The 27,348-nt window shown below is 41.7% G+C and overlaps 2 protein-coding genes across 2 annotated transcripts; both read left to right on the top strand.

The window, feature by feature from the left end:
- The first annotated feature begins 1,222 nt into the window (after positions 1 to 1,222).
- LOC308325152 (E3 ubiquitin-protein ligase TRIM63-like) lies at positions 1,223 to 12,514 on the top strand. The gene is made up of 10 exons (XM_080777566.1): positions 1,223 to 1,864; positions 3,844 to 4,016; positions 6,203 to 6,383; positions 7,108 to 7,203; positions 7,710 to 7,840; positions 8,289 to 8,391; positions 8,482 to 8,504; positions 9,933 to 10,057; positions 10,517 to 11,085; positions 11,873 to 12,514. Exons 1-10 carry the CDS (start codon positions 1,742 to 1,744, stop codon positions 11,951 to 11,953), a joined length of 1,605 nt encoding a protein of 534 aa, XP_080633692.1. The 5' UTR covers positions 1,223 to 1,741; the 3' UTR covers positions 11,954 to 12,514.
- Positions 12,515 to 14,055: 1,541 nt separating this feature from the next.
- On the top strand, positions 14,056 to 26,951 carry adhfe1 (alcohol dehydrogenase iron containing 1). Its single transcript, XM_080777489.1, has 14 exons — positions 14,056 to 14,206; positions 15,049 to 15,086; positions 15,208 to 15,257; positions 15,425 to 15,478; positions 17,545 to 17,699; positions 18,988 to 19,184; positions 19,854 to 19,931; positions 20,071 to 20,176; positions 21,753 to 21,905; positions 22,399 to 22,497; positions 24,046 to 24,124; positions 24,551 to 24,647; positions 24,742 to 24,899; positions 25,692 to 26,951. The coding sequence occupies exons 1-14, from the start codon at positions 14,154 to 14,156 to the stop codon at positions 25,773 to 25,775; spliced, it is 1,401 nt and encodes a 466-aa protein (XP_080633615.1). The 5' UTR covers positions 14,056 to 14,153; the 3' UTR covers positions 25,776 to 26,951.
- Positions 26,952 to 27,348: the final 397 nt, after the last annotated feature.

Raw genomic sequence — 27,348 nt, 5'->3', positions numbered from 1 at the left:
CTGAAAAACTGCTACATGGTGTTCTGCTTCCTGTGGAGCAGAACTGAGATCCAACTACAGTCTGTTAAACTCATCCAGAACACGATCAGCTCTCTGTACAGCCAGAACACATGTAGAGATCATGAAGAACTCAGTTCTGCTGTGATGATGCATCAACATTACATCCTGTAAAAAATAATCAACACATTCCAATTGGTTAAATGATACATAGCCTACATGCAGACAGTAGGCTACTGTACATACAGGAGTAGGCCTATATATTATATACGCTGAAACAGCATGATTTGCCAGGGCAGGATTGTCTTTTATCACACAAATTGTGAGCAGCTATAATCAGTTGGATTGTGCTGTTAACCTCTTTTAACCTGTTGGGCATGTTATTATGTATAATTAATAAACATTTCCCCCAAACCTTCCAAAATAGCAGCTCTACAAGCTCACAATGTGTGAGGTGTGAAGTGTGATGCATCGTAAGCTTGTAGATCTGCTGTTGCAACACACTGTGGACGTGGTAGTAAATCTGTATACTGTAAGTGTGAATAGAAGTGAATGTTTTGTCAGCTGTGCAGAAGCTTTCTGTTTGAAACTGTATGACTGTATAATTATAAGGGAAATAAAAACACTTTTGTTTAACAATATAAGATCAGAACCCGATGGGGCTGTATGTTGTTTATTTGTACAAAAACTGAATATTTCCTACAAAATATATTACACAAAGCAATAGAAATTACAATAGCGGATCTGTCTCACGTGTCACAGTATAGGCTATATTTTGATTTAATGTTTAGTTGTTTACACAAGTAAAATTTGCAATAAAAGCCTTTGTAATCATTTTATTTTAATTTTACTGAGTTCATCCACCACTGATGGAACAGCCTTTTTTTCAAACACACACACACACACACACACACGCACGCACGCACGCACGCACGCACGCACACACACACACACGCACACACGCACACACACACACACACACACACACACACACACACATCAGTCAATGAGTCAACTTCTCAACACATACATTGCCCCCCCCCCCCCCCCCCCCCCCCCCCCCTCTAACCAGCTGGCCCCGGGCCCCGCTGTGGTGACATTTATTTTCATATAAGGACATGTCAGCATGGCAACCATTTGACGTGCGACCTTCTAAAAACAGCAGCTGAGTGAGCTGACACACTGACACACCGCGAACACAGTCCGGTCACACACACACCGGCGACATATCGAATCTAGTGACTCCACAGAGTAAACAGTTTTTACACTCAACTCAATTTCACAGTTTGGCGAATTGTAAAGCAAGCAGTCACGTAACAAGTATGTTTAATCGAACAATATCCGCCTCTAAAACAAATATCTCAACAACGAACATTTGATTTAAAATCTTGTTTGCAGGCTACTTTCACCGGTCACATAAGTCGATAGTGCACTTATTGCGGCGTAACACAGCCGGGACAGGGAGAACTCCCTGAAAGACGCAACTTTGAAGACGAGATAGATTTGCTTACCTCGCGAAACTTGCAGTTAGTGACTGAGCGGTTATCTGTTCTGTTCCTATAGCCTGTTTGGATCTACAGATTCTAAGTAACTGGTTCTGTTCGGTGTTCTTCTGGGTTCTGGTTGTTACTTTCTGTGTGAGAGGTAGGCTACTTCAGTTCTGACTGTATCTGCACTGCAGTAGAACCTGTGGGTCATGCTATGAGCTTTGCTGATCTCGGGTCAGTTCAGTGCAGATAGAAGCATGCAGGATAGTCTGGAGAAGCAGCTGATCTGTCCCATATGTCTGGAGGTGTTCACCAAACCTGTGGTCATCCTGCCCTGCCAACACAACCTCTGCAGGAAATGTGCCAACGATGTCTTCCAGGTATGAACATGAAGAATGATATATCCATGTCATGTGAATGATGGTGAACTGTAAGCTATGTCTTGGTGATTGACAGGCCTGATAATGTAGGCCACTAAGGCCACTAGGCCTACATGTAATGTGGTTAGTAAAGAGCATTTTAACCTCTTATTAAACAGGTAAAGGTTATGCCAAAGTTATATTTTCTGGTTAAAACAAAACTTATTTTTTTTAGCCTTGCTGCCTTATTGTGCCTAGTAATAATTGTTGTTATAGAGTGTTTGTTCAGTAGGCCTAATAGTATCCTGCAGTGATGACAGGATCTAGGATAAACAACAGTGACAAGGAAGTTATTAAACAAAACAAAAAATGTAACTGTAACTGGAACAAAAGATGACACATTATCTTTGTGGGGTTCTTTCTCCTGATTGGATACAATTGTATAACTTTATAACAAACACATTTCTGTTTACCAAACAACATATCACTAACACCTGGTCTGTCATATCCCTGTCATTCATGTTTATGGTGGGGGTGGTGGGGATATGTTTTATCCCTGCTTAAAATGCATTAAATACATGCATTTCCTTTTGGAAATGGACTGTTTGCTATTTATTTTTGGTAATAATTATATCACTATATAAGTATTTAATAAAATAATATATGTTTACCACATTAAACCTGGCATACCTCATGGGCACATTTCTATTTTAATAACTAGATTAAAATAAATAACCGATCTACAAGCTTACAACGCTCACATCAAGATGTTTTACTGTCTAAAATAAGACCTACACACAATGTAAGTTCAAATGTTTATTCAGTAAAATATCATCTATTTGTATCATTTGGTTAGAATAGTGATCGTGAAAGACTTTTCATGTAGGCTAAGCGTTGTGAGCTTGTAGATAAAAAATACATCTTGAATAACATTTTGGAATATTTTTTACAAACACAAATCATGTATGGGGGGGGGGGTCACTGGCACGAAATAAATTCAGATGGGGGTCCGTAGCCTAACCGAACACATAATATAGTATCAATCTGGGGGTCCTTCAGGTCCTTCAGGTCCTTTGAGAACGACTGTTGATGTTGCACAATATCTTTCAGATGTCACACACTTGCATTTGGTTCCTTGTACCACCAGTATGTGTAGTGAGTGACAATTAAACCTTCTATTTGTTTGTAGAACCTTTATTAGACGGATAAACCCCTTGAGATGCACCATCTACATTGTATAGGTGGTCCCTTAAGTCTAACGCATTAATGCCTGATGCCGATTCTAAAAATGTCTTCTAAATCCTAGACCTAACACAGTAGTGTAGTGGTAGGCCTACTCAAACATTTTCATGGCAAGGACACCCAAAATTATATGTATTTGGCTGTGGACCCCCATCTAAAAATGTTAATCCAGGGACCCCCAGAAGCAAAGATTGGAGTTAAAATGTTGTTTTTTTGCTTGGGCCGTGGCTCAGCGGTCCAGGCACCTTGGCTGGTAATCCAGTCTGGCAGTGTGCCGCAGGTTCGACTCCCGATCCCGAAGGCCTTTACTGCATGTCACCCCCCCATCTCTCTCCCCATTTCCTGTCAGCCTACTATGATTCTATCCCTCTACAAAAAAATAAAGGCAAAAGCCACAAGAAATTAAAAAAAAAGAAAATGTTATTTAGATATATTCAAATGGCAGATCTACAAGGATAAAAAGAGAGATAAAAAGAGAAGGATCCGGGCACACAAAGTTTAAAAATTAGGAATACCTTTATTAAATTAAAAAGGCAACTGCCAACATGTTTCGACTTTTCTTGTCTTGATCCCGTTTTTGATCCGTGTGAGGCGAGCACCTTTTTATCATTATCACATTTTGCTATCTCCATTGAGCACCTGGTTAGTTCCTATTTTTTCTCTTTTTCAGCAGATCTACAAGCTTGTATAGTGAAGCTCGTGAAGTGCCATGTACAGTCACATGTATTTATTTGTATGTATGTTTGTTTGCTCTCCAGGCGGCCAACCCATACATGACAACCAGAACCGGTGGCACCGTCACATCGGGCGGTCGCTTCCGCTGCCCGTCATGTCGCCATGAGGTGGTTCTTGACCGACATGGAGTCTACGGCCTGCAGCGCAACCTGCTGGTGGAAAATATCATAGACATGATGAAACAGGGTTCTACCAGGTGAATGGAACATTTTAGATATGTGGGTTTAACCGCAACACTCAGCACTAATAAATACTCAATAACTACCAATTTCTTCTCATAACACTCAGCCCACCAAGGCAGAACACCGTCCCGCATAGTTTTACTGAGGTTAAGGTTAGGTTTAGGCATAGTTTTACTGAGGCTAAGGTTAGGTTTAGGCATAGTTTTACTGAGGTTAAGGTTAGGTTTAGGCATAGTTTTACTGAGGTTAATGCTAGGAATAAAGGTGGTTGCACACTGGGTGCTTTTTTCGGAAAACTGATGGAGAAACGCGCTCTGTGTGCAGGGACCTACTGGTTAGGTTTAGGCATAGTTCTACTGAGGTTAAAGGGTAAGACCACGTTTTTGAGGTTTGAGGTCAGATTTGGGCATTTATTCATACTGAAATAACTGGTGCCGACCATTCCGAGGTCGCCGGAATTTGACTGGGGCAGAGCAGGTAGTTCTGACAATCGTTGTATTCCATGTAATAACCATGAGTTTAGTAGTTTAACCATAGTTTATGCAGGGAAGGATTACCGATTACGATTTATCCCACCCCCCTTCCCCCCAAAATAGTACACAACATTTCATAAAGGCAGTTTAGTTTCTCTGATGTACAGCAGTTCTATGTAACAAGATCAACTGGGTACATACAGTAGGCTATAGTGCAGGAGAGTATAAAAAGGTAGGTGGCTAGCGCACATCCAGTTCCTGTCTGGTGCTGGACTAAGGTAAGTACAGTGAAGAGAGGAGAGTCCGCACGCAGGTTTGCTCCAAGGTGCTTTTTATTCTTTATTTATGGTGTATTGAATAAAAAGCAAACACCTTGGAGCAAACCTGTGTGCGGACTCTCCTCTCTTCACTATAGTGCAGGAGAGCACATCACTCTCTCCACTGTTACCCCACCTAACTGACAAGTTATATAATTGGTCCCCAGGGACCCACATACTGAATTTGAGCATTAACCTATATAGTTGAGTAAAGTATCTCATGGTCACAGGCCCCTGTGGGCACTTGGACCCGGTCCATAATCCATCCATGAATTTACTAGTTTAACCATGCATTAACCATAGTTTTAATCATTGGTTTAACCCTAGTTTACTATGAGCTGAACCATGGGTTAATAATTATGCATTTACTGTGGGTTTGACTGCTGTATGAATGAATTGCTAGCAGACATTGCAACACATTACCAGCCGTTTGTCCCATACACTGACCTGCTTGTCTTGGGACTATTTATAAATGTAGAGCACTGTAGGCACAAGACTATTTTTATTGTAGAGATGTGATCCGACTTCTACATTCTCCACACACTGAAACAGTGTACTGGGAGTCTTCTACTGTTGTATTGGGAGCTGCCCAGTACAACCACTGTCTTATACTAGTTGTACTGGGAACTGAACAGTACAAGCACTGTCTTATACTGTTGTATTGGGAGCTGACCAGTACAACCACTGTCTTATACTAGTTGTACTGGGAACTGAACAGTACAAGCACTGTCTTATACTGTTGTACTGGGAACTGAACAGTACAACCACTGTCTTCTACTCTTGTACAGGGAGCTGCCCAGTACACAGTGGTGTGCACAGCACCCCCTGCCCTTTTGGCAATGTGCCCTTTTTTTCTCTTTTATTTTTATTTTTACAGTGTACATGTACACTGTACAGTGTGTGGACCATGGTGACATTGATCAATTCTTGATAAAAAGCTTCTAATCTATTATTTAGGCCCCAAAATCTATAAATCTCACACTATTAAGGCAACCACAGTCTGTTACTGTTGGTCACTGGGAGCTGACTAGTACAACCACAGTCTGTTATTGTTGGTCACTGGGAGCTGACTAGTAACAACCACAGTCTGTTATTGTTGGTCACTGGGAGCTGACTAGTACAACCACAGTCTGTTACTATTGGTCACTGCGAGCTGACTAGTACAACCACAGTCTGTTACTATTGGTCACTGGGAGCTGACTAGTACAACCACAGTCTGTTACTATTGGTCACTGCGAGCTGACTAGTACAACCACAGTCTGTTACTATTGGTCACTGGGAGCTGACTAGTACAACCACAGTCTGTTACTATTGGTCACTGCGATCTGACCAGTACAACCATAGTCTTACACTGTTCTCTAGAATGGGTCTCCCACCAGCTGACCCTTGTTACTGTGTTCTCGTTGTTAGCCCCAAACCTGCACCGGCAGAGCCCAAGGTGGAACAGCCAATGTGTGAACAGCATGCAGAGGAGAAGATCAACATCTACTGTGTGAGCTGCAGTGTTCCTACGTGTTCGATGTGCAAGGTGTTTGGAGCGCATAAAGACTGTGAGGTCGCACCGCTCATCAACGTCTTCCAGAAGCAGAAGGTAAGACATCAGCGCTCACTTTATTAATTTGTCTCAATGGAATATAATTTAAATGAATGACACTTTGTAAGACCCAACCTGTCTCCTTGTCATGATGTAACTACAAATAATAATCCTGCTGTGTGTTGATGTCCTAAAAGAGACTGAGAGCTGTTTCAATGTACTATGTATGAATGTTCCTGCACTATTGGGGATGCCTGGTCTATTTATTTATTTTGTTTTCCCGCCCCGGCGCTGGATGCTGGTGCATAACATGGTCTAGCACCGTTTCCATTTAGCTGCGCAATAGTCGTTGTGTATTGGCTGCAGCTGCAGTCTCCACTTCAACTACAAACATACAAAGCTACAAAACGTTGTAGCTTTGCATCTTTGAATCTTTTGCATCTGCCAGTGTGAACGCAGCATCAGACAAACATTGCTTAACCTTGACAAATTCATATTGTCATGTTTATTGATATTGCTGGCATGATGACAGATGGCAGAGTCGAACTGATTGCACTCCAATGTGACCACACCACACACACACCTGTCTTCCCCACAAACAGTGAGAGCCATATGTCTGCTCTCCCTGTTTCCTCTGCAGCGATAGTTTCTCTCAATCAGACCATGACGTGATCTCAGAACCTTTGCCGTTGTCGTATGGCCTACATACCTTACAATGAGAATAAAACAATATTGTGTGTGTGTGTGTGTGTGTGTGTGTGTGTGTGTGTGTGTTTTCCAGGGTGAGCTGACTGACTGTATATCAATGTTGGTGGGAAATAATGAACGACTGCAGGCCATCATCACACAGCTGGAGGAGACCTGCAGGACCATAGATGTAGGTGACTGTACAATGTTCCACGTTTCCTTTATGCTCCACTGTTCTATTGCGACACCTTATGTACACATCTGCTGCTTTTTAAACTTGAATGCCATGGACGGAGATCTCCACTTCTATTGATTCAGTTTGAGATCACTCTTCTACGCTACCATCTATCACCGTCTCCGTTGCTATGAGATAAGGAAGTAGTCAGCTAAATTCTTCCTCCTCGTTGATAGCCCGAAATCTTAAAACACTTTTATCTCGGATTCTATTTCCCAGATTGAGTTAATAGTCAAAACAAGCTTTATTCACGGCCCATAAGTAAAGCATTGCTGGTCACGGTTACAAAAGTCATGCCACGGGTGGTCCGATACAATTGCATAAGCTTTAGCTAACTTCTGGTTAAGACCCTTGAATAAGGAACTGAAAATACCTCTGGAAAATACCGTAAACCTGTGATGGGACAATAAAACAGAATCTGCTTCTATGAATGTGGATTAAATAATCTCTCTCTCTCAAAGGAAAACGGTCGCAGGCAGAAGTCAAAGGTGTGTGAGACCTTTGACCACCTGTATTCCATCCTGGAGGAGAAGAAGATGGACATGACCCTGAAGATCAACGCAGACCAGGAGGAGAAGCTCGACTACATCCGGTAACTAAGTACTTTTACCCAACTACTGTGCTACGGTACCTTTTTACTTTTGGAAAATAAGAAACCTTTAACTGATTAAGGTATGTAACGTCACTGTAAAAGCGTAATTTTGTTTAACCGGGTAGCGCTGGTTGGCAGGTATCGATACACATTTAGACAGACATATTTGTGCCAGCATGGGTGTTTAGATTTACTTCTTGAATCTTATTGATAACGGGTACTCAATAAGCTTGTTATCAGGTTTTTGTGGGTATCGGGTTTCAAGCTCCATCCCTAATAATGAGTACCTTAATTTTGGTATTTACTTGCGCAAGCAGAGTGTGCAAGTAATGTTATCAGTCAGGTGCTACACACTGTCTTCACTTGCAGAATTAGATTTATTGAGCAACATTTCGGTCGTTCAGACCAGGTCTGAACTAATGTGAGTGCTTGTCCACCACCGCATCAGGAGTCTAAGGAGGAGATACACGGAGCATCTGGAAAGCATGGCCAAGGTTCTGGAGACTGGGATTCAAACCATGGACCAGTCTGAGATGGCTGTCTTTCTACAGGTGACCAGGCGACGCGACACACACACACACACACACACACGCACACACACACACACACCTGTCTAAACGCTCTCTTCATGTCTCCTTCAGGACGCTAAACCTCTTCTACAAAAGTAAGAACTTCTAATCAAACGCATTGATGATGTTAATGATTGTTGTGTGTGTGTGGAGCACAGCATTAACCCTGTCAATGAAGACATTTTGCATTGCATGTGTAAACAGTGTGATACCTAAAGACATTTATTAAAGACTGGATGTCAAATAACTTTTTACAACTGAACGAAGCCAAATCAGAAATCATAATCTTCGGTCCCCCTAATTCCACACAGCCATTTATCTCAGAGCTTGGTAGCCTATCCCCTAATGTAAAAGAGGTCGCCCGTAACCTGGGTGTGCTTTTCGATTCTGGCCTCACTTTCAATCCCCAAGTAACACGAGTATAGTGCAAACTTTCTACTTCCAACTGAGGAACATAGCCAGAATAAAAAGTTTCCTGTCACCCTCAGACTTGGAAAAAGTAATCCATGCTTTTATGTTGTCTAGTTTAGATTATTGTAACTTGATTTACTCTGGCCTATGTAAGAAGGCTAGTATATCCCGTCTCCAACTCGTTCAGAATTCAGCTGCCAGATTGCTAACTAATTAAAAAAGACGGGACCACATCACCCACATTTTAGCCACCCATCGCTGGTTGTTAGTTATAGAATTGATTTTAAGATTTTACTTTTTACTTTGAAAGCTGTAAATGGTCTGGCTCCCCAGTATGTCTCTGACATGCTGGCTCCCTTATAAGCCTACACGTACACACTCAGGTCCTCAGACAAAGCCCTCCTTGAGACCCCCACAGCCCAGCTCATCACAAAGGGTGGCAGGGCATTTGCAATTCGGGCTCCCAAACTCTGGAACGCCCTACCTATTAATTTAAGACTTCTGTGTCATGTTTTAAATCCCCTTTGAAAACCCACCTTTACGTTAAGGCTTTCTCTTAGCATACCTTATTCTATTTTTGTGTATGCTTTCATTTTGTGCTTGCTGTTATCCACTGATATCTCGTTGTAGCTGTGATTACGTTGCTGTTGCTTTTTTTTTTTTTTTTCAAAAATATCATTAGTAGTTCAAATGTATGGAAGAACATGCATGTGCATGGTTTTGGAACCACTAGTCCAGATAATAGTAAAAACATAAAATCATTATTAAAAACGATGTGGACAATAAAAATATTAAAATACAAGCAGTGTTACAGGCGCTTGGCTAGGCCTAAGGCCGATTCTAAAAACGCCTTCTAAAGCCTGACCTAAATTTTCTGAAAAACTTCAAATATTTATATAGCAGCATCAATTTTTTGTAATTTTTGAATACTGTACATACTGTACAGAACCCAAAAATGGGTTCCCGGCCTGAGGGGGTAAGACACCAAAAGGGGTTCCCGCCCAGAATGGATTATCATTTAGGGCTTTGACAATACTAAAACTAATTCAATTCATACTGTTTTTAAAGGTTACTAAATGAAAACATTGATTAAAATGTGTTGCTTTGTTTAGGATCATTGAAGGAAACAACACATCTCACCTGGAGAAGGTGGAGCAAGGTTACGAGAGCTTTGATCACTTCACGACCAACTTTGAACGTCAGAGGAGAGCCCTGCTCATCCTCAGCTTCATCAGATGTGAGAACCTACAGCAACACATCACATTGTTTATTCACTGCTTCAGCTACAGTAGTGTGCATGAATGTAGACCTAATGGCAAGTGAGGGTTGTGTAAGTTAATCTTTTTCTCCTGGATTTAAAACATAGTTCATGAGCTTGTTATACAGCATATTTGGACTCCTCGATCCTAGAACTACACTAAATATTTGTTTGTTTGCTTGTTGATTGGCACTAGCCCCTCCTCTACTCATTTTAAATTCCCATTTTAAACTCCCATTGACAATGAATGGAGAATTTAATGTCATAGTGTCTGAGCAAATGGGCTTAGTGTCTATTATTGTCCTACGCAAACATTAAATTCCCATTGACAATGAATGGCAAATTTTACATCATAGTGTCTGAGCAAATAGCCATTGTGTCTATTTTACGTCATGATGATGTACGATGATAAGAGCGACCCTCACTTTTTTTCCCCAGCTGATGAAGAGGAGGATGAGGAGAGTGAAGAGGACGTAGCGATAGAGGGCCCTACAGCGCTGCACCAGCCAGTAGGTAGCACAGCTGTCCCTGTGCCCAAGAGTCCACAACCCCCCCAGTCGCTAGCGGGCACAACTGTTCCCATGCCTAAAAGTCCGCAACCTCCCCAGCCACCAACAGGGATTGCTGGTGTCCCCGCTCCGAGGAGTCCACAACCTCCCCTTCAGCCAACAGGAAGCTCTGCTCTCCCCACTCCCAAAAGTCCTCAACCCCCTCAGACAGTGGGGAGCGTTGCTTTCCCCCCTCTGCACCCCTCACCTCTGCCCGTGCAGGCCGTGCCCCCTCTGCACCCCTCGTCGTTGCCCCTGCAGGTGGTGGCACCCTCTCTGTCCCAGCACCACAGGCCCGTGGAGGGTCTGAGCGCAACTGCGCCAGTGGCGTTCCCTACGTCCCAGGCACCAGTGGCGTTCCCTACGTCCCAGGCACCAGTGGCGTTCCCTACGTCCCAGGGACCAGTGGCGTTCCCTACGTCCCAAGCTCCATCCCAGGCCACAGCCAGCCAACCACAGGTAAAAACATCGCTGCTCTTTACTTGACCCAAAAAATGACTTATTTTCTATCAGTTACACACCCCTTGAAGCCTTGATTCACAGAGAGGTTTTTGTGTTTTGTCACAATCCTGAGCCAATAATTGGATGACTGGCTGAGTCTCGTTTTGACCGATGACCCGGTCAATGGCATATTGGTTTAGAAATGTGACAAAAACAAAAATAATCTCCATGAATTCAACGCTTCATGAGGTGTGTAATTGATAGAAAATAAATTTATTTTGGGTGAATTGGTCCTTTAAGAGTAGAGAGAGTTTGAGACAATTCATGTGTTATGTTTTATGAGTGACATGAAGAAGCACCATTATATATGTTACAGTTCATGTGGAAAAGCTGTACATGTGAAATAGGAGCGCTTGTTCCTCGGCACGAGACAGAGCGAGCGGGAGGACGTCTCGACGTCACTTTGCCATGGTCCGAAAACGAGCGCTCCACTCACGGCCACAATAAAAATAAAATATTTTTTCTTCAGGTTAGGATTCCAATTTCATGGTGTGTACTGTAAAGTGTCCCGCAATCTTATTTGACATTTTGTAATCATCAACACTTTAGTTATGGGCCGTGAATAAAACTTAAAATACGCAATCTGGGAAAAGAACCCGAGATCAATGCATTTTAAAAATATCTGTTTACATGGAGGCGAACGGAGGCACTTCCGGTTCATTTGCGGTTTACTAAAAATAAATAAAATAAAAACTTTTAAGCCACTTTACTAAAGAAAACATTCTCATATTTGCTTTGATTTCAGGCCTCCTCAGATCCCAGCGGCGGTGAGGACATAGATGGACCCCGCCATGTTTTCTCTTTCTCCTGGCTCAACCAGAAGTAGAGCGCTGCATCTCAGGACTGTATCACGCTGAGAACAACACATGATGACATTTCAGGGGTGTTATTTGGAGTCTCGGGGGATGAAAATTGGCACATTAAATGTTAAATGTGTTCACATTTAACCTGCAAGTCGGTTCTTTTATGCATATTTTCCCCAACTCAGAATAGTTTTAGCTGATTTATCTGATTACAGATTGAGTGCATCTCAATCTATGCCCGTCCATCTACATGAGACACGTTATTCATGTTATAGATTTTCTTGTCAGCAACTATACATTCATAAACACCCTTTTCTTTTCTTAAATTATGCTTCTGGCACATTTCAGAATGTACTGTCAACAGTGAGTGTTATAATCCCAATTAGATCAATCTTTCTCTGTCTTTGAATCTGTAAACATTCAGAAGAGTTGATTCTGTATTTGTTTTTGTTTGTTTTTAACAGCTGTGTGGAATCATCTACTTTATGCACTGGGTGATCAAAAACCAAACAGAATGTTTTTTGGAACATTCAGGAGAATAATCCACAAATGTGATGATTTTGTTACGAATATAAATGATCTTGTATGTTTTTGCTCTTATTGTGTTTTATTACCAAACCTTCGAAATAATAAAAAGGTTTCAGAGGAAAATATACATTTTCAATTACACTACATAGAAATTACGATAATGTGGTTATTTTACGTAGACAGGTTCTGTTCATCGTACCTAAATGTTCTTAGAATAGATTTAATAATTTAAACCAGAAGACCAAAGTGATCCACGTTGGAAAACAAACAGTGTTATAGCTTACATTATGTGTAAGATTTTAACATATTTAAAGACCACATAGCGTCGCTATTCTGAGAGTGAAAATAGCCAATCAACAAGCTCACAACACAACGTGCTGTGAGAGTGTTATCTTCAGCGAAGATATTTGTTCTAGAACTAGAGGGGAACTCTGAGAATAGGCCATGTTATGCAGGTGTCAAAGGTCATCTCCAGTGGTTAATGTTCAAGGTTGATGGTGGTCTTTATTCTTACATCTTGAGCACAGGTATATAAAATCCTTTTAGTAGCAGCATTAAACAATAAATCAATTAGAAATAACAATTTTCGGGACCGAAGATTAAGGCCTGGCCCTACCTGGGTCCTCATCAAACCCTGTACACTCAACACACTGCCCCCGCTGCCACACTAGAGTTCTCATCAGGCCCGAAAATTAAGGCACAGCCCTAACTGGGCCCTCATCAAACCCTGTACACTCAAGACACTGCCCCTGCTGCCACCCTTAGATCTCTTCTCCATATATGGAGCTGACCTGTTCTCACATTCCATATGTTGATCCATATATGGCCAGTACAGAATTAATTCCATATGTTGATCTGACCCCCCATGCCAAAGCCCCAGCACTCCCCCAGCACTCACCCAGCACTCACTCGCCCTCAGGTGTCTAGGGCTCATACATACTCCAGATGGTTACTATCCTTTGAGTCCGACTGTCCGCGAAACAGTCCACCAAACAGAAAGGCTTTGGTTTGGACTGTCCAGTGAACTTTCACCTGAATGTCTTCACTTTTGTGGACAGCAGGGGTCGCATGGCTTCACACTAGTACCCATAGCCGGGAGGGACATCCGCACTGGTTAGTTGGTTGCCATGCAACAGGCTAGCACGTGTTTTAGAGAGGACTGTTTGTAGCACGTGATTACCGTGAACAAAAAAATGTTGAACGATATAAATGAAACTGTTTAATGAATGCATTAATGAATGCATGAATGAATGTGTATTTAATGTGTAAACTGACTGAATACTGATTTAGGCTACAGTAGTCTATTAGTGGATAAAATAAACTTTTCATAATAGGATAAATAAATTATCATCAGATCATTCTTCTTCATTCCTTCTGAATTATCATTCAGCAATCAGTGTCTGTCATCAAGGGGAATATGACAGCAACAGATCATATTCCTGTCATTTTTCATCTACCGGTATAATGGATACAAAATTTACATAATATTGATAATAACAAATCAAGTAGCCAGTCACAGAGCGCGTCCGCCCGGGCTATAGGATTATAAAGTTGCTGTACAACAACACGTCTCACACACACACCCCCAGCTGCAGTACGTTCAACACACATCTTTAGAGATTCTGCAGAAGACTTCAAGTCCAAGTCTCCAAGACATTTATTTTAAAAGGAAAATAAATAAATATATAATTAACAATGGCAGGACGAGACAGAGTTGTACATCTGCTCAGACAACTGGAGAGAGCAGCGTGAGTTAAAAATATATTTTAATGTTTTATATAATGTTGTTTTAAAACGTGTTGTTGCCTGTCACGTTTCTAGTACGATGGTGTTGCGCACATAAAATTAACAGATGCTACAACTTCCACAAGCAATCAATGCTGTAGAAAAGTTAAAAGACGGCACAACAGCGTGGTCTGGGCATAACTGATTCACCGTTTCACGCCTTACAGCTGTTTAAAGACTTGTAGTATTGTATCATTTTGTACCGTAGTTTAAAATAGTATTCTGTACGGTAATTAGTAGCTAGGCTAGTATAGTGTAATAAATTAGTATTTTTACATTATGACTAGAGTGGGAAATTATAGTAATATAAATAAAGCATACAGGTTAAGTGGCACTCGATCATGGGCAGTGCACCGCATAATTTGTACAGTATTCCATAAACATTGTGGGCATCTCAATGTTTTGTATTATTATTATTCTTTTTTTACCCCCAAGATTTTGTAAAAGACATGAATAAATGTATGCTGTGGAAAAAAGATCTGAACTAATGTAAAGTAGGCTATAGTATAGATTATTTGATTATCAGACCAAAATTGGTTTATGCCCAAAATCACTTACTGTGCTGAATATGAGGTATTATGTCATTACAAATGATTATATGTATTTATTTGCCCCCTCCCCATTTATAAATTGTCATAATAATTTATAATTGTCAAATGCTATTTAGTAGCATAATTGTAAAATATATAGTAGTGTTGCATTAGCATATAGTGTAGTTGTAGGCCTATAGCAGTGGGGAGAATAACCAATGTATGTATTAAAATGTATTAAAGTATTTTTAAAAAGTCGATTTGTCTGTCAACAGTTGCAGATGCCCCGCCCACTCCAATACGTTCCATCAAGGTAAAGTTATTATTATTATTATTATTATTATCAGTTATGATAATTGTAATTCATATTGTAAAACCACACATATGCATATTATGATTTGTGCTAATAGTTATTCATTATGATTTAATCTCAGGGGCTGGAGCTGCTGCATGCACTGTCAGGAAAACTGACTATGCATTTGAGGTAATAACTTGATAACTAAAGTATAGATCACCCCAAACTGTAGGTATACTGTACCTACACTTTGTATGATCTGCTGTTTGGTTTTTTTACACTTTAAATTATGTAATTTTTGTAAAAATACAAAATAATAAAAATACCCCTTTGACATTGTGACATCTCCTTGTCAGATGGCCAGCTCCAACATCCGATATGGGGAGGGCGTCACCAGAGAGATCGGCATGGTAACGTATAGTTCCAACCAGTGTGTTGTAAAAAGTAGTATTTGCCTCTGAGATGTAGGCGCAGTGGAGTATAATTTATCAATAATGGAAATAGTCAAGTCAAATTAATGTACTACACACCTGTAGCAGTTATGTACATGAGATTTGTTAAACAACAATTCTCATGGCCCGGATGATTAGCTCAACCGTCTCGTCTCGGCACCTACAGTAGGCTGCTGAGCCAGCCTGGCGGCGTGCCGTGGGCTCGACTCTCGATCCGGAAGGCCTTTGCCTTCCCCCCATCTCTCTCCCCATTTGCAATAAAAACAAATTCTCACCTACAAATGTCTCAAGTCTTAACACTCTGGCTCCACACCTCTCAGTCCTCCTCCATAAACGTACTGTATGTCACAGAACCTGCGGTCTACAGACTTGGACCTTCTCTCTGTCCCCCAAACTAGCAAGTGAACCTTTGGGGACAGCCTTCAGTATGGCAGCCATAGATTTATAATAACCGTATATGCCTCATTGGCAGTTGCAGTTCATCGCGAGAGCTGAAGGGAATGCGCCAGGAGTGCAGAAAGTCATGCTGCCGCTGGCCATAGTGGCAAATCACAGCGCGTCTTTTCCGGGACTTATCAATTAAATTCAAAGGAGCTTTATTGGTTGTCAGTGGGGTAGGGAGCGCACCACTGTGTTCATTTGGACCGCACCGCATGCAAGTGGTTATATGCCTAAACCTAACCCTACAGTAACGGCTAACCTTAACCTCACAATAACTATGCCTAAACCTAACCTTAACTCTGACCTCACAAAAACTATGCCGCAACCTAACCTCACAAAAACTATGCCTAAACCTAACCTTAACCGTAACCAGGATTTGATACCAGGAGGTGTTTGGGAGTCTAATGACTAGTGAGGCACGCTACCGAGTTGGCTGCCAGAATGGAGTTTTCTGGCTGTATTACAATGTGAGAAAGCCCCACCCAGCAGGTGCTCCAGTACTTCCTACTAGTAGTAGCCTAGCTGGCAGTGCAAAACAAGCGGTCCCTAAAAACCTGACACCTACAGAAACAATATTAGCTCCCTGTTAGATACAGACGCTGAGACGCCCCACAGCCGAAGGAGGCATCTACATTTCCCCCCACACTGTGAAACGCCCTCACAATGGAGATTCGCCAGGCTCCAACACTGGACTCTTTTAAGGCTGCCTTGAAAACACACCTATTCTCTCAGCCTGACGCACACGTGCACAACAGATTGATCTATAGCTGATGCATGAGACTGATTGACTGATGCAAGCTCGCAATTAATTTCCAATGGGAGTCACATGGTTTGACACAACATTTTTGTTGTACGGCTTTCGGCTGTGTTTCGACTTCCCCCCTCCCCCTCATACAACAAAAATGTTCCGTCAAACCATGTGACTCCCATTGGAAATGCATTGCGAGCTTGCATCAGTAAACCCCATCACTCACACTGTCACAACAGAATGTTGTATAGCTGATGCATGAGACTTGTTGACTGTTGCAAGCTCGCAATTCATTTCCAATGGGAGTCACATGGTTTGAAGAGACAAACGTGTTGTATGAGGGGGAGGGGGGCAGTTGAATACAACATACATACATACATCAGCTTGCAGCTAGACGTATACGTGTGAGTGAGGCCTTATGGCAAATAGTTGTATGTTGTTTTGTATGGGTGTTTGTTTGTTGGCTGTTCATTGTTTTTGAGGGGCTATCCCCTCCTATGTCCAAAAATCTGCCTAACGATGATGTCACTGGTGGACGGGTTGCTGAACTTCCCACAGCCCTCCTATGAGACACAGACTTTTTATTTTCATGAACATTAGTGAGGACCAATTATATGAAGATAAGTTGAAAAGTGGTGAAGTGAGTACAATTTGGGGGTATGTTTACTTTTTAAGTATTTCTACTCTCCACTACATCTCAGAGGTAGGTAGGTTTTTGATTATTGTTACAACACTAACTACTTCAGCCCTATATATACATTTAGAATTTTCGACCATTTGAAAAACAAACAAACAAAAGAAACAATATTTCCTCTCCTCGGCTGTCTCCCTGCAGGACCTCCAGAACATGGGAGCTCGTAAGGTGTGTCTGATGACAGATAAGAACCTGTCGACTCTGCCTCCCGTCAAGGCCGTTCTGGAGTCTCTGACCCAGAATGGAGTTAATTATAAGCTTTACGACAACGTCCGAGTGGAGCCCACAGACACCAGGTATATACACCGACTCCTCCCCTCTGACCCTTAGCCCCTCCCAATTTAACACAGACTCCTTCTCAACCCATGGGTCGCGACCCCCAGAGGGGGTCGCCAAATTGTTTTTGGGGGTCCCCAAATTATTATTTCTTTCTTTTTTTGGGGAACTGAATGGCTGTGAAATTGAAATGAAGAGTTTACATAGAACACATGAACTCACTTGTGATTTTGTGATGTCCTTCCTTTATGTTGCGGTCTCCAAACAAAGTATATAAGAACAACAAGTGGCTCGAATTGGAGACTTCAACATAAAGGAAGGACATCACAAAATCACAAGTTTAACATTTTTATTAACCACTTAGCATTAAACCAACAAACAAAATACCAAACAAAGTACAGTTTAATGTCAGGTACTTTACCAACTCAGGAGAACAAAAGGAGACCTGGAGATGCCAGCCTAAACAGGAGAATGGGGGGGGCCCAGGCAGGATGATTCCTGCTTCCTCACTCCTCCATTAGTCCAAACTGACTCACCAGGCAGCTTGGGTGTCGGCTATTTAAAAGCTTCTGTTGATTGCCTTACTGGCTGCAGGTGCGTCCATGTCCAGGCTCTCATTGGCTGCAATACCTGTACAGGGTGATATACTCCCTCTATCACCTCCCCCAGCCTCCTTCTGTGGGGAATAGGCCTGGCTGTTTCCCCTGGTTTGCCACAGTGTGCATGGCATGCGTGTGTCATTGATGTGTGATTGATTGATTGCATATTTATTGAACAATCACACCTAAAGTAAGTGAAGTAAGTGGTGCAATTCTGTGTGGGGGACCCCGGGGCGACCGATTCCAGACCCCCAGGAACGCGCCCAGGGTGCCAGGCCGGTTCCGGCGAGCATCTGAAACGGCTGAGAAATGACAGAGTTACCGTGAATTGTAGTGAATTGTCCGCTGTGCCTCTGGCTTGGCCTGGTCCTCCAACGAACACCATTGGTCATGTTCGAGGGTGGGATTCCATTCTTGATTATTTTCATGAAAACCCACCTCCCCTACGTGTGTGAGGGAAATTGGCATAACGTAATTGCATTAGGATAAAAATAAACTGATGTGTAATTTGAGTGTTTTAAATGTACAGTGTAATTTGAGTGTTTTAAATGTACAGTGTGTGTAAATGTGTTCAGGGTTGGATGGCATTCGAGTGATTAGAAATTTAGACCACAGGAATGTTGTAATTCTTGGGTTTAGTGTTGGATTGAGAGCTCTCTCTCTCTCTATCTCACTGTTTTCCCTCTCTGTCTGTCTCTCTCTCTATAAGTTTTAAGGAGGCCATTGCGTTTGCCAAGCGTGAGTCCTTTGATGTTTTTGTGGCAGTGGGTGGGGGCTCTGTGATTGACACCTGCAAAGCAGCCAATCTGTACGCGTGCCACCCTGAGGCAGACTTCCTGGACTTCGTCAATGCTCCCATTGGGAAAGGAAAACCCATCACTGGTGCTCTTAAACCTCTGATCGCAGGTATACCTTTAAAAAAACATGGATCACACATTTTAAAACCATTATTACACGGCTTGGTTGAATGCTTTATTCTGATTGATCAATCGCGGAATAGCGGTGTGTTATATCTGGATAATGACCGATGTACTCAGTAACAGGCATGTAAACAAACACACAATTTTAATTTACAACTAAACTTTAGTTATTATTAGACATTAAGGTGCAAAATGTACAAGAAATAAAATGTAAACGGGTTCAACCACATAATCACAAGTGTAGATCCACAGGAAAAATAAAGTCCGCGTTCAGCCTGAAGACAGGCTGAACCAGCTGATTTCACCATTTTCTCCTCTTTTAGTCCAGAGCTGACCATTATGAACCTTTGACTCAAGAGTTCATTCAAATATTGGTGATTTATTTGTAAATACCAATACATTCTTTTGTGAAATAAACAAATTACTTACTTACTTACTTACTTACTTACTTATTCATTTATTTATATAAGTTCCTCTGTGTGCTGCACTTATTGATGGCATCGATACATGGATAAACACACACACACACACACACACACACACACACACACACACACACACACACACACACACACACACACACACACCTACAGTGCAAATTGGGTTTCTAAATAATAAATAAATAAATAAATAATATCTATGTTTTCCCCTTTAGTTCCTACGACTGCTGGAACCGGCAGTGAGACGACTGGGGTTGCTATTTTTGACTTTGAACATCTGAAGGCAAAAACTGGTATGTCTGGGGGGAAAAAACACCACCCCGCCCCCCTAACAGGGGTGGTGCTTGGAGTATTGTGTGTTCAGCTAGTAATGTGTTTTGGGGTGGGGTTTGGGTTGTATTCATGATTGTGTTTTTGGTGTTGTGTGTTCAGGTATTGCCAGCAGGGCCATCAAACCAACCCTGGGCATGGTGGATCCTCTCCACACTCTCCATATGCCAGAGAGAGTAGCAGCCAATAGTGGATTTGACGTTCTGTGGTGAGTCTACTTCAAATGTATCGTCCCGTCACATGTTGCAGGTGTAAATAGCTTCATCCATCATTTGTAGTTTTCAATAAAGGTAAGAGAAATAAATAGAGAAAGGACAATATTATATCTCTGCTGTCGGGAGGAAACTCCAAAATGTTCATTTTTCAGGAAATGAAAAATGTTAAATTTTCAGGGAATTAAGAAAACCATATATTTTTAAAACAAAGCAATACAACCTCATCAAAGTTGGTGTTTATAACTTTATATATTGTCAATTACTTCCATGAGAGGGGGAGAGGTGGTTGAGTTAGTTGCTTTAGCAGACAGTTTGAGGGTCCAATGGAGTTAAGAGGTTTTGTCCAAAGCACTTTTTACTACTTTCCATTGGTTCAATATTTTCGAAAACAACTCACAGACGTAAAGGGTGTTCAATAGCACTGATTTAAGCAGATAAGACATCAGTATCACTGGTTTAGGCATTTGACACCGGGTGAAAAATGAGTTTCAAAATTGTAGGAAAATAAATAATGTGGTCTTTAAATGTACTAGCCACATAGACTCAAAGGGCAACCTTTTCAGTCACATGTTGTCTACCATGTGACTGTGTTCAGAGCCCCACAGCAATAATGATGTCACACATTAACTGAGGTGAAAAGTCAATGTCACATGATTAGGTTTGTATCTGTGCTGTTGGTGAAAGGTGATTCAGTTTAGCTGACACTCTTACCCACATTGACTTACAAGGATTAGAAGAAGCAACTTGAACCCTAGTCGACCAACGACACGGTGCGAGATCAAGTAAAAACTGCAGACTTAGAGAAGAATAGTGTCTCAAAGCATACCAATGAACGTCCAGAACACCAGCAATCCACACATCTGTGTGTTTATTTCTCTCTGTCTGTCTTTTTCAAGGACCCCCCCCCCCCATAACTCTTGACAGTATGCAACTGGCACCATTTGTATACTGTCAGAGTTACAGACGTGCAAGGGTCAAACGTCAAACTTTAACATATTAGACCAGTAAAAGAACACGGGTAGTGTAAAGGGAACCCTAGCTGGCACAGAGGTGAAGTTCCTAAAAGCCATTTAAGCTATAACTACAGTAGTCTACGTTTGGACTTATTGTGAGGTGGTGCAACCCCCTATTGGTCCATGGCATAACCGAAGGAGCACATGGCATCATAGGAGTGTGTGAGGTGGTGCAACCCCCTACTGGTCCCTGGCATAACCGAAGGAGCACATGGCATCATAGGAGTTTTGGTTCTAGACGACGGCAAGTCCGACCGACTTGGAGATGATGGAGAACCTTTATGTTACCTAAAGTAAACCTGCTTTTTTGTTGACCTTTTTATATTTTTTGTAACCTTTTCTGTAACCCCAAAAGTCAAATTTCACATCACAATATATAATATAAATGGCAAGACAGAAGTCATCAAAAACAGAACGGATTCCTTGCGAATATGTAATAGAAAGACTGAATTAATTTCCAAGTGGATTCCTCGTGGCTCACGTTACTGCAACAAGCCACACTTGCAATTTCCCCAGAATTGTACCTAATTCTAATTAATGTTTGTCCTGCATGCAGCCATGCTCTGGAGTCGTACACCGCTCTGCCCTACAACCAGCGACAGCCCTGTCCTCCAAACCCCATCAACAGACCAGCCTACCAGGGCAGCAACCCCATCAGTGATGTCTGGTCCCGTCATGCACTCAATGTGGTGGCCAAATACATGAAACGGTACGATACCACCACCTAGTGGCATACCATCACATTACATCCAGCCAGTCTCCTCTACAATGTCTCCCTCTCAGCTGTCCTACTGTCTGTCTCTCCTACACTATCTCCTTCTCTGCTGTCCTACTGTCTGTCTCTCCTACACTATCCCCTTCTCTGCTGTCCTACTGTCTGTCTCTCCTACACTATCCCCTTCTCTGCTGTCCTACTGTCTGTCTCTCCTACACCATCCCCTTCTCTGCTGTCCTACTGTCTGTCTCTCCTACACTATCCCCTTCTCTGCTGTCCTACTGTCCGTCTCTCCTACACTGCCCCTCTCAGCTGTTCTGTCTGTCTCTACACGGTCTCCCTCTCAGCTTTCCTGTAGTGCAGAGACCTTTTACACAATTCTGTTAAACATTATTACATTTACATCTGTCATAATAATCAGAATGTTTGCTTTCTTCACCGATTGATTGATGAATTAATGTATATATAATACTATTGATGGTTACAGGTCAGTGCGTGACCCAGAGGACAAGGAGGCCAGGTCCAGCATGCATCTGGCTAGTGTGTTTGCAGGGATTGGATTTGGAAACGCAGGAGTCCATCTCTGGTGATTCTTTTGTTGTTGACTATTACGACCTTATGACCCTATATGGGGTCTTGCCTCCAAAGGGGTAATATGTGTGGGTAATATGTGGCTGTCAAGGATCACAAACCAATTCAGGCAAAAGTGTACATTTATTGAAAAAGAGTTTTCACAATATTCACAAGACAAAAGGGAAAGCGTGTGTATATATATATATATATATATATATTACGTCAGGGTGGCCATGCAATGCTAAAAATAACAAACAAACTCCCCCCAACCCTACCTAGAAAAGAAACAATCCTAAACTACACCAAAAAGAAAATCACAATCTAGGCTCCCTGACTAACCAGAAAACAATGGGTCAAAACTGGTGCACCAAAATAAATAGCAGCACACCCTTACCAGATACAGCTTCCCTTGATTTGGGATACTTGGACAGTGGTTTATGAGTTGAGTTGATTAGTAACTTTGGCTAACAACTTTGTCAGACTAGTGACTTTATCTGACTATTATGCTTTCATTGGGAAAACAGAACAACCTCTCAGCAGCAGTGTTTGCATGTGGTGTTTGGTACAATGGCAAAAGAGGCTTGTGGGCTGTTCTCTCTCTCCCTTTATACTGGTTGGTGATGAGGCTCAGGTGTGTCACAATGTCCACAACACGCCTCCAATCTCTACTGCCACTCCCACCATCCATCATCAGCACTGGAAAACACTAAAAGTGGATTATGCACAGATTATGCACAGACCAAAACAACACTAGGGCCTCATAGGACCGTAACATTGACAAAATGCCTCTTGCCAGGAAAGCTTTCTCAAAGAAAGAAAGAAAGAACAATGTTAAATTATGCAACACATTGTTATCCTGTAGCCATGATGATCTTTTAGGCTTTTGCGGAGGTTAAAATGTAATTTATATAGCATGTTATATAGACAGATGCCAGGCACATTTGTTGAATGCCATCCTATTGGACTGCAATATGACCCCTCAGAGACTGTCTGTCTGTCTGTCTGTCTGTCTGTATGTACGTAATGCACTTAACTCGAGAACCATTCGCCCCACCGACTTCAAATTCAACACACGCGTTCTACACCCCCGCAGGGAGTGCAGTACCCGGTATCGAGTCGGTCGGACCCACGGTTGCCCAGATCGGCCACAAAAGGCCTCTGCCCGGGCTCTGCCCAGGGTCCATATATGGAGCTGGCTTGTTCTGACATCACAACACTCCATGTTTGGGCATGCCTGACATCACAACACTCCATATTTGGGCATGCCTGACACAGAACTCTAGGAATAAAGGGACACACAGAGACAGATACAGAAATATACATATATGGGCAAAAAAGGGACACACGACATCTGCATAGACTCCATATTTGGGCATGCCTGACAAAGAACTGGCATAAAAGGGACACAGACATAGCTGGGTGGGGCATTCATGTCCAACTTGCATCGTTCCAAGTAGGTCAGTGCCCAAAACTGGCACCGCTATATAATTAGTTATAATCATTGTTCAATGTATGCCTCCCTCTAGTGATTGGTATTATTATGTTGTTGTTGTTTGTGTAGTCATGGCATGTCGTACCCCATCGCTGGTAATGTGAAGACCTACATGGCTAAAGGATACAACGTGGATCACCCTATCGTGGTGAGTGCATACTTTTTTTTAATTTACTTTAATTTCATTTTTACTCATGCCTGTGTAGCTGGACAATTTAAATGATGTACTTTGCACCTTGATTGCACCTTGAATTTCGTAGACTAAAACTATGACGAAAATTGTTTATCTCTCATTGACGAAACCAAATAAAGCTATGACATTGATGACTAAAACTAGACTAAAATGTTTGAGAGGGACTAGTGGAGAAGAGATCCGGTAGACAATTCATTTTATGTTTGGTTGTGCTTGTGTGTTGCGCTCTGAAAATAGCAAATCTAAGCTCACAACGTGTCGCACTGCGATGCGTTGTGAGCTTGTAGATCGTCAATTTTCAGCATGTAAGTTGTAACCAAAAATCATGTGTATGTGTGTGTGTGTGTGTGTGTGTGTGTGTGTGTGTGTGTGTGTTCACAGCCTCATGGTCTGTCGGTGGTCCTCACCTCTCCTGCAGTGTTTACCTTCACAGCCAGCATGTGTCCAGAGCGTCACCTGGAGGCAGCACAGATCCTAGGTAACATCACTGACTTATGAACACCCACTTTTATGTGAACACCCTCACATAAAAATGTGAGGGTGCCTTAAAATGTGAGTGTTGCTGGTTTCAGGTGCTGACACCAGCATGGCTAAGAGGGAGGATGCCGGGCCGATATTGGCCGACACGCTGAGGAAGTTCCTGTATGACCTGGAAGTAGATGACGGCCTGAGCGCTGTGGGTTACACTAAAGATGACATCCCTGGACTGGTCAAAGGAACCATTCCTCAGGTACAATCTTTATTATGTAACAGATAATTACTTTGAAATGAGAGATGAACAGGAAGTTAGGGAGGCACAAAACGCGTCTTAGAGATTAAACAACAAATAACAGCCAGAACCAGCAACTGCATTTATTTAATCACATGTGAAAAATGTGGTTTACAATATGTCGGAGAGACAGGTAAAACAATAGGTACTAGGCTGGGACGACACAGATACAATATTAACAATGCCAAAAAGACAACCACAAGATTGGTGCAACATTTCATGGCTCACGGCATTGAAGCTCTAAAATGCGCTGGACTTCAACACAATCCTAACTGGACAATAGGACAAAGACGTTTTAATGAAAAACAGTGGATTAAGAACCTCAACACGGATTTTCCTGGAGGCTTAAACATGCCTAAAATCAGATCTTGAACACTACAAAACTTAAACTCAGGATTAAACTGGAGAAATCTAAAAGTGATTGGATCAGACTTCCTTCGGATACATGGCGAATGCATTTATTCCTTGCATTGTGCCTACACATGTTGCGATCTGCGGTCGCAACATGTGTAGGCACAGTGCACTGAAGTCTTTTAATTCCCCCCCCCCCCCCCCCCCCACACACACACACACACACACACACACACACACACACACACACACACACACACACACACACACAGAGTTGCACCACTCACTTCACACAGGTGTGATTTTCAGGAAAGGGTGACCAAGCTGTCTTGTTTTTTAGGAAAGAGTGACCAAGCTGTGTTGTGTTTCAGGAGAGAGTGACAAAGCTGTCTTGTTTTTCAGGAGAGGGTGACCAAGCTGTCTCCCAGAGAACACACAGAGGAAGATCTCACCCACCTGTTTGAAGCTTCCATGAAGCTTTATTAACAATACGTCTCTTTACACACACACACACACACACACACACACACACACACACACACACACACACACACACAATACATCCCTGGACATTACTGTGAATATGGTTAGATACCATATAGTTAGTTAGTGCCGTTTTTTACTTACTCATTTCCTTAACTTCCTCACAGTGTATGACTTGTCATGTACATTATTGTGATGACGAGTCTGTCCTTTAGGCCAGGCACTAAAAATATATATAATAGAGAAAAGAAAAAGTAGTGAAAACAGACAATCTACAAGCTCGACCTGAAAAGTTTGGGAAGCACTGCTTTAGGGGTAGGAGCAAATGAGACACTACTAGAGCAACACGCAGTCACGCACACCTTTTATTCTACCTCTATTGAACATTTATAAAAAACACGCAATCATGTTTTCTGTATTTATGTGGTTTTAATTTGAATCCCGTTAACGTGGATGTGAAATGTGAATAAATTTTCTAGTCTGCTGATTTAGGATGGATTCTGCTGTCAATTCATCATTAACATCGATGACGGTGGCAGTGCCTTGCTCTATTACACAGAGAATAGAACCCTCAACTTTTGACAGTGAGTGGTATAAACCCACAGCGGACATTAGAATGTGTTTTTCAGACTAGCATACGTTATGGAAGAATGTGAACGTATAGTGCTGTTCAACTGCTCTCCAGATAGAGAGGTAACGAATTTTGAACTATAATAAAGATGGCGGTGCACCCCTACATACATAATTGCACATGGTGTTATGCAACGGAAATTGGAGATTGTATACAGTGAGGTTTCACTCCTAAGTGTCTTTATTGTTGTAATCGTGTAGTTTCATGTGAGTTGAAAGGAGTCAATGAAGTGACAGCTGTGAAGTTATATTTTTGAAAAGTAAACTCACTTTTTTATGCGACTGTTCATTAAAGAACCTGTTGGCTTTTGTGAAGAATGGTGTCATGTGACATCTCATTTAAACCTCTTAAAGGGATGTTTCCTTTTAAATGTATATTCTGGCTTTTGTGTGCAACCTAGATAGATTTTAAATTGCTTGATTCAATATTTAGATATTTGATATGCATTTGATCTTATTATAAACCCATTGAACTTCAAACTCACAGGCACCATGGGGGGTGTTTTTTCAATTACTTATTTTATTTTATATATTTTAATAAAAAAATTAATTAAATAAATGGTGTATTCAATGAGTCTTAACATTCATTAGAAGAACAATATCAGTCACTGGAAACGGGGGCATGACATTTGACTATTTCTTCATTGTGGTAATGCTACTGTAAAAAATATAAATAAAATAGCCTAATTAAGCCACTAGGTGTCACTGTTACATTGTCCATTAGGGTGTGAAGAGATGCCAGCACAGTACATTTACTCAAGTAATTTAAAATATATGTGGTACTTTTATCGGAATATGTCAATTTTTCAATACTTTATACTTGTCGGCTTAGATTACAAAACCCACATTACCTGAAAATGAATCCCCAGTTTATACTTAGAGCATCTACCGGTATTTAAAAAACAGCCTATCTACAACCCCAAAGATCGGCTACTTAATTCGGGAA

Source organism: Protomyctophum bolini, assembly GCF_963924005.1.
Source record: "Protomyctophum bolini genome assembly, chromosome: 12".
Lineage (NCBI taxonomy): Eukaryota > Metazoa > Chordata > Actinopteri > Myctophiformes > Myctophidae > Protomyctophum > Protomyctophum bolini.
The sequence above is the reverse complement of the archived record's forward strand: the minus strand, read 5'-3'. Positions and strand labels throughout refer to the sequence as shown.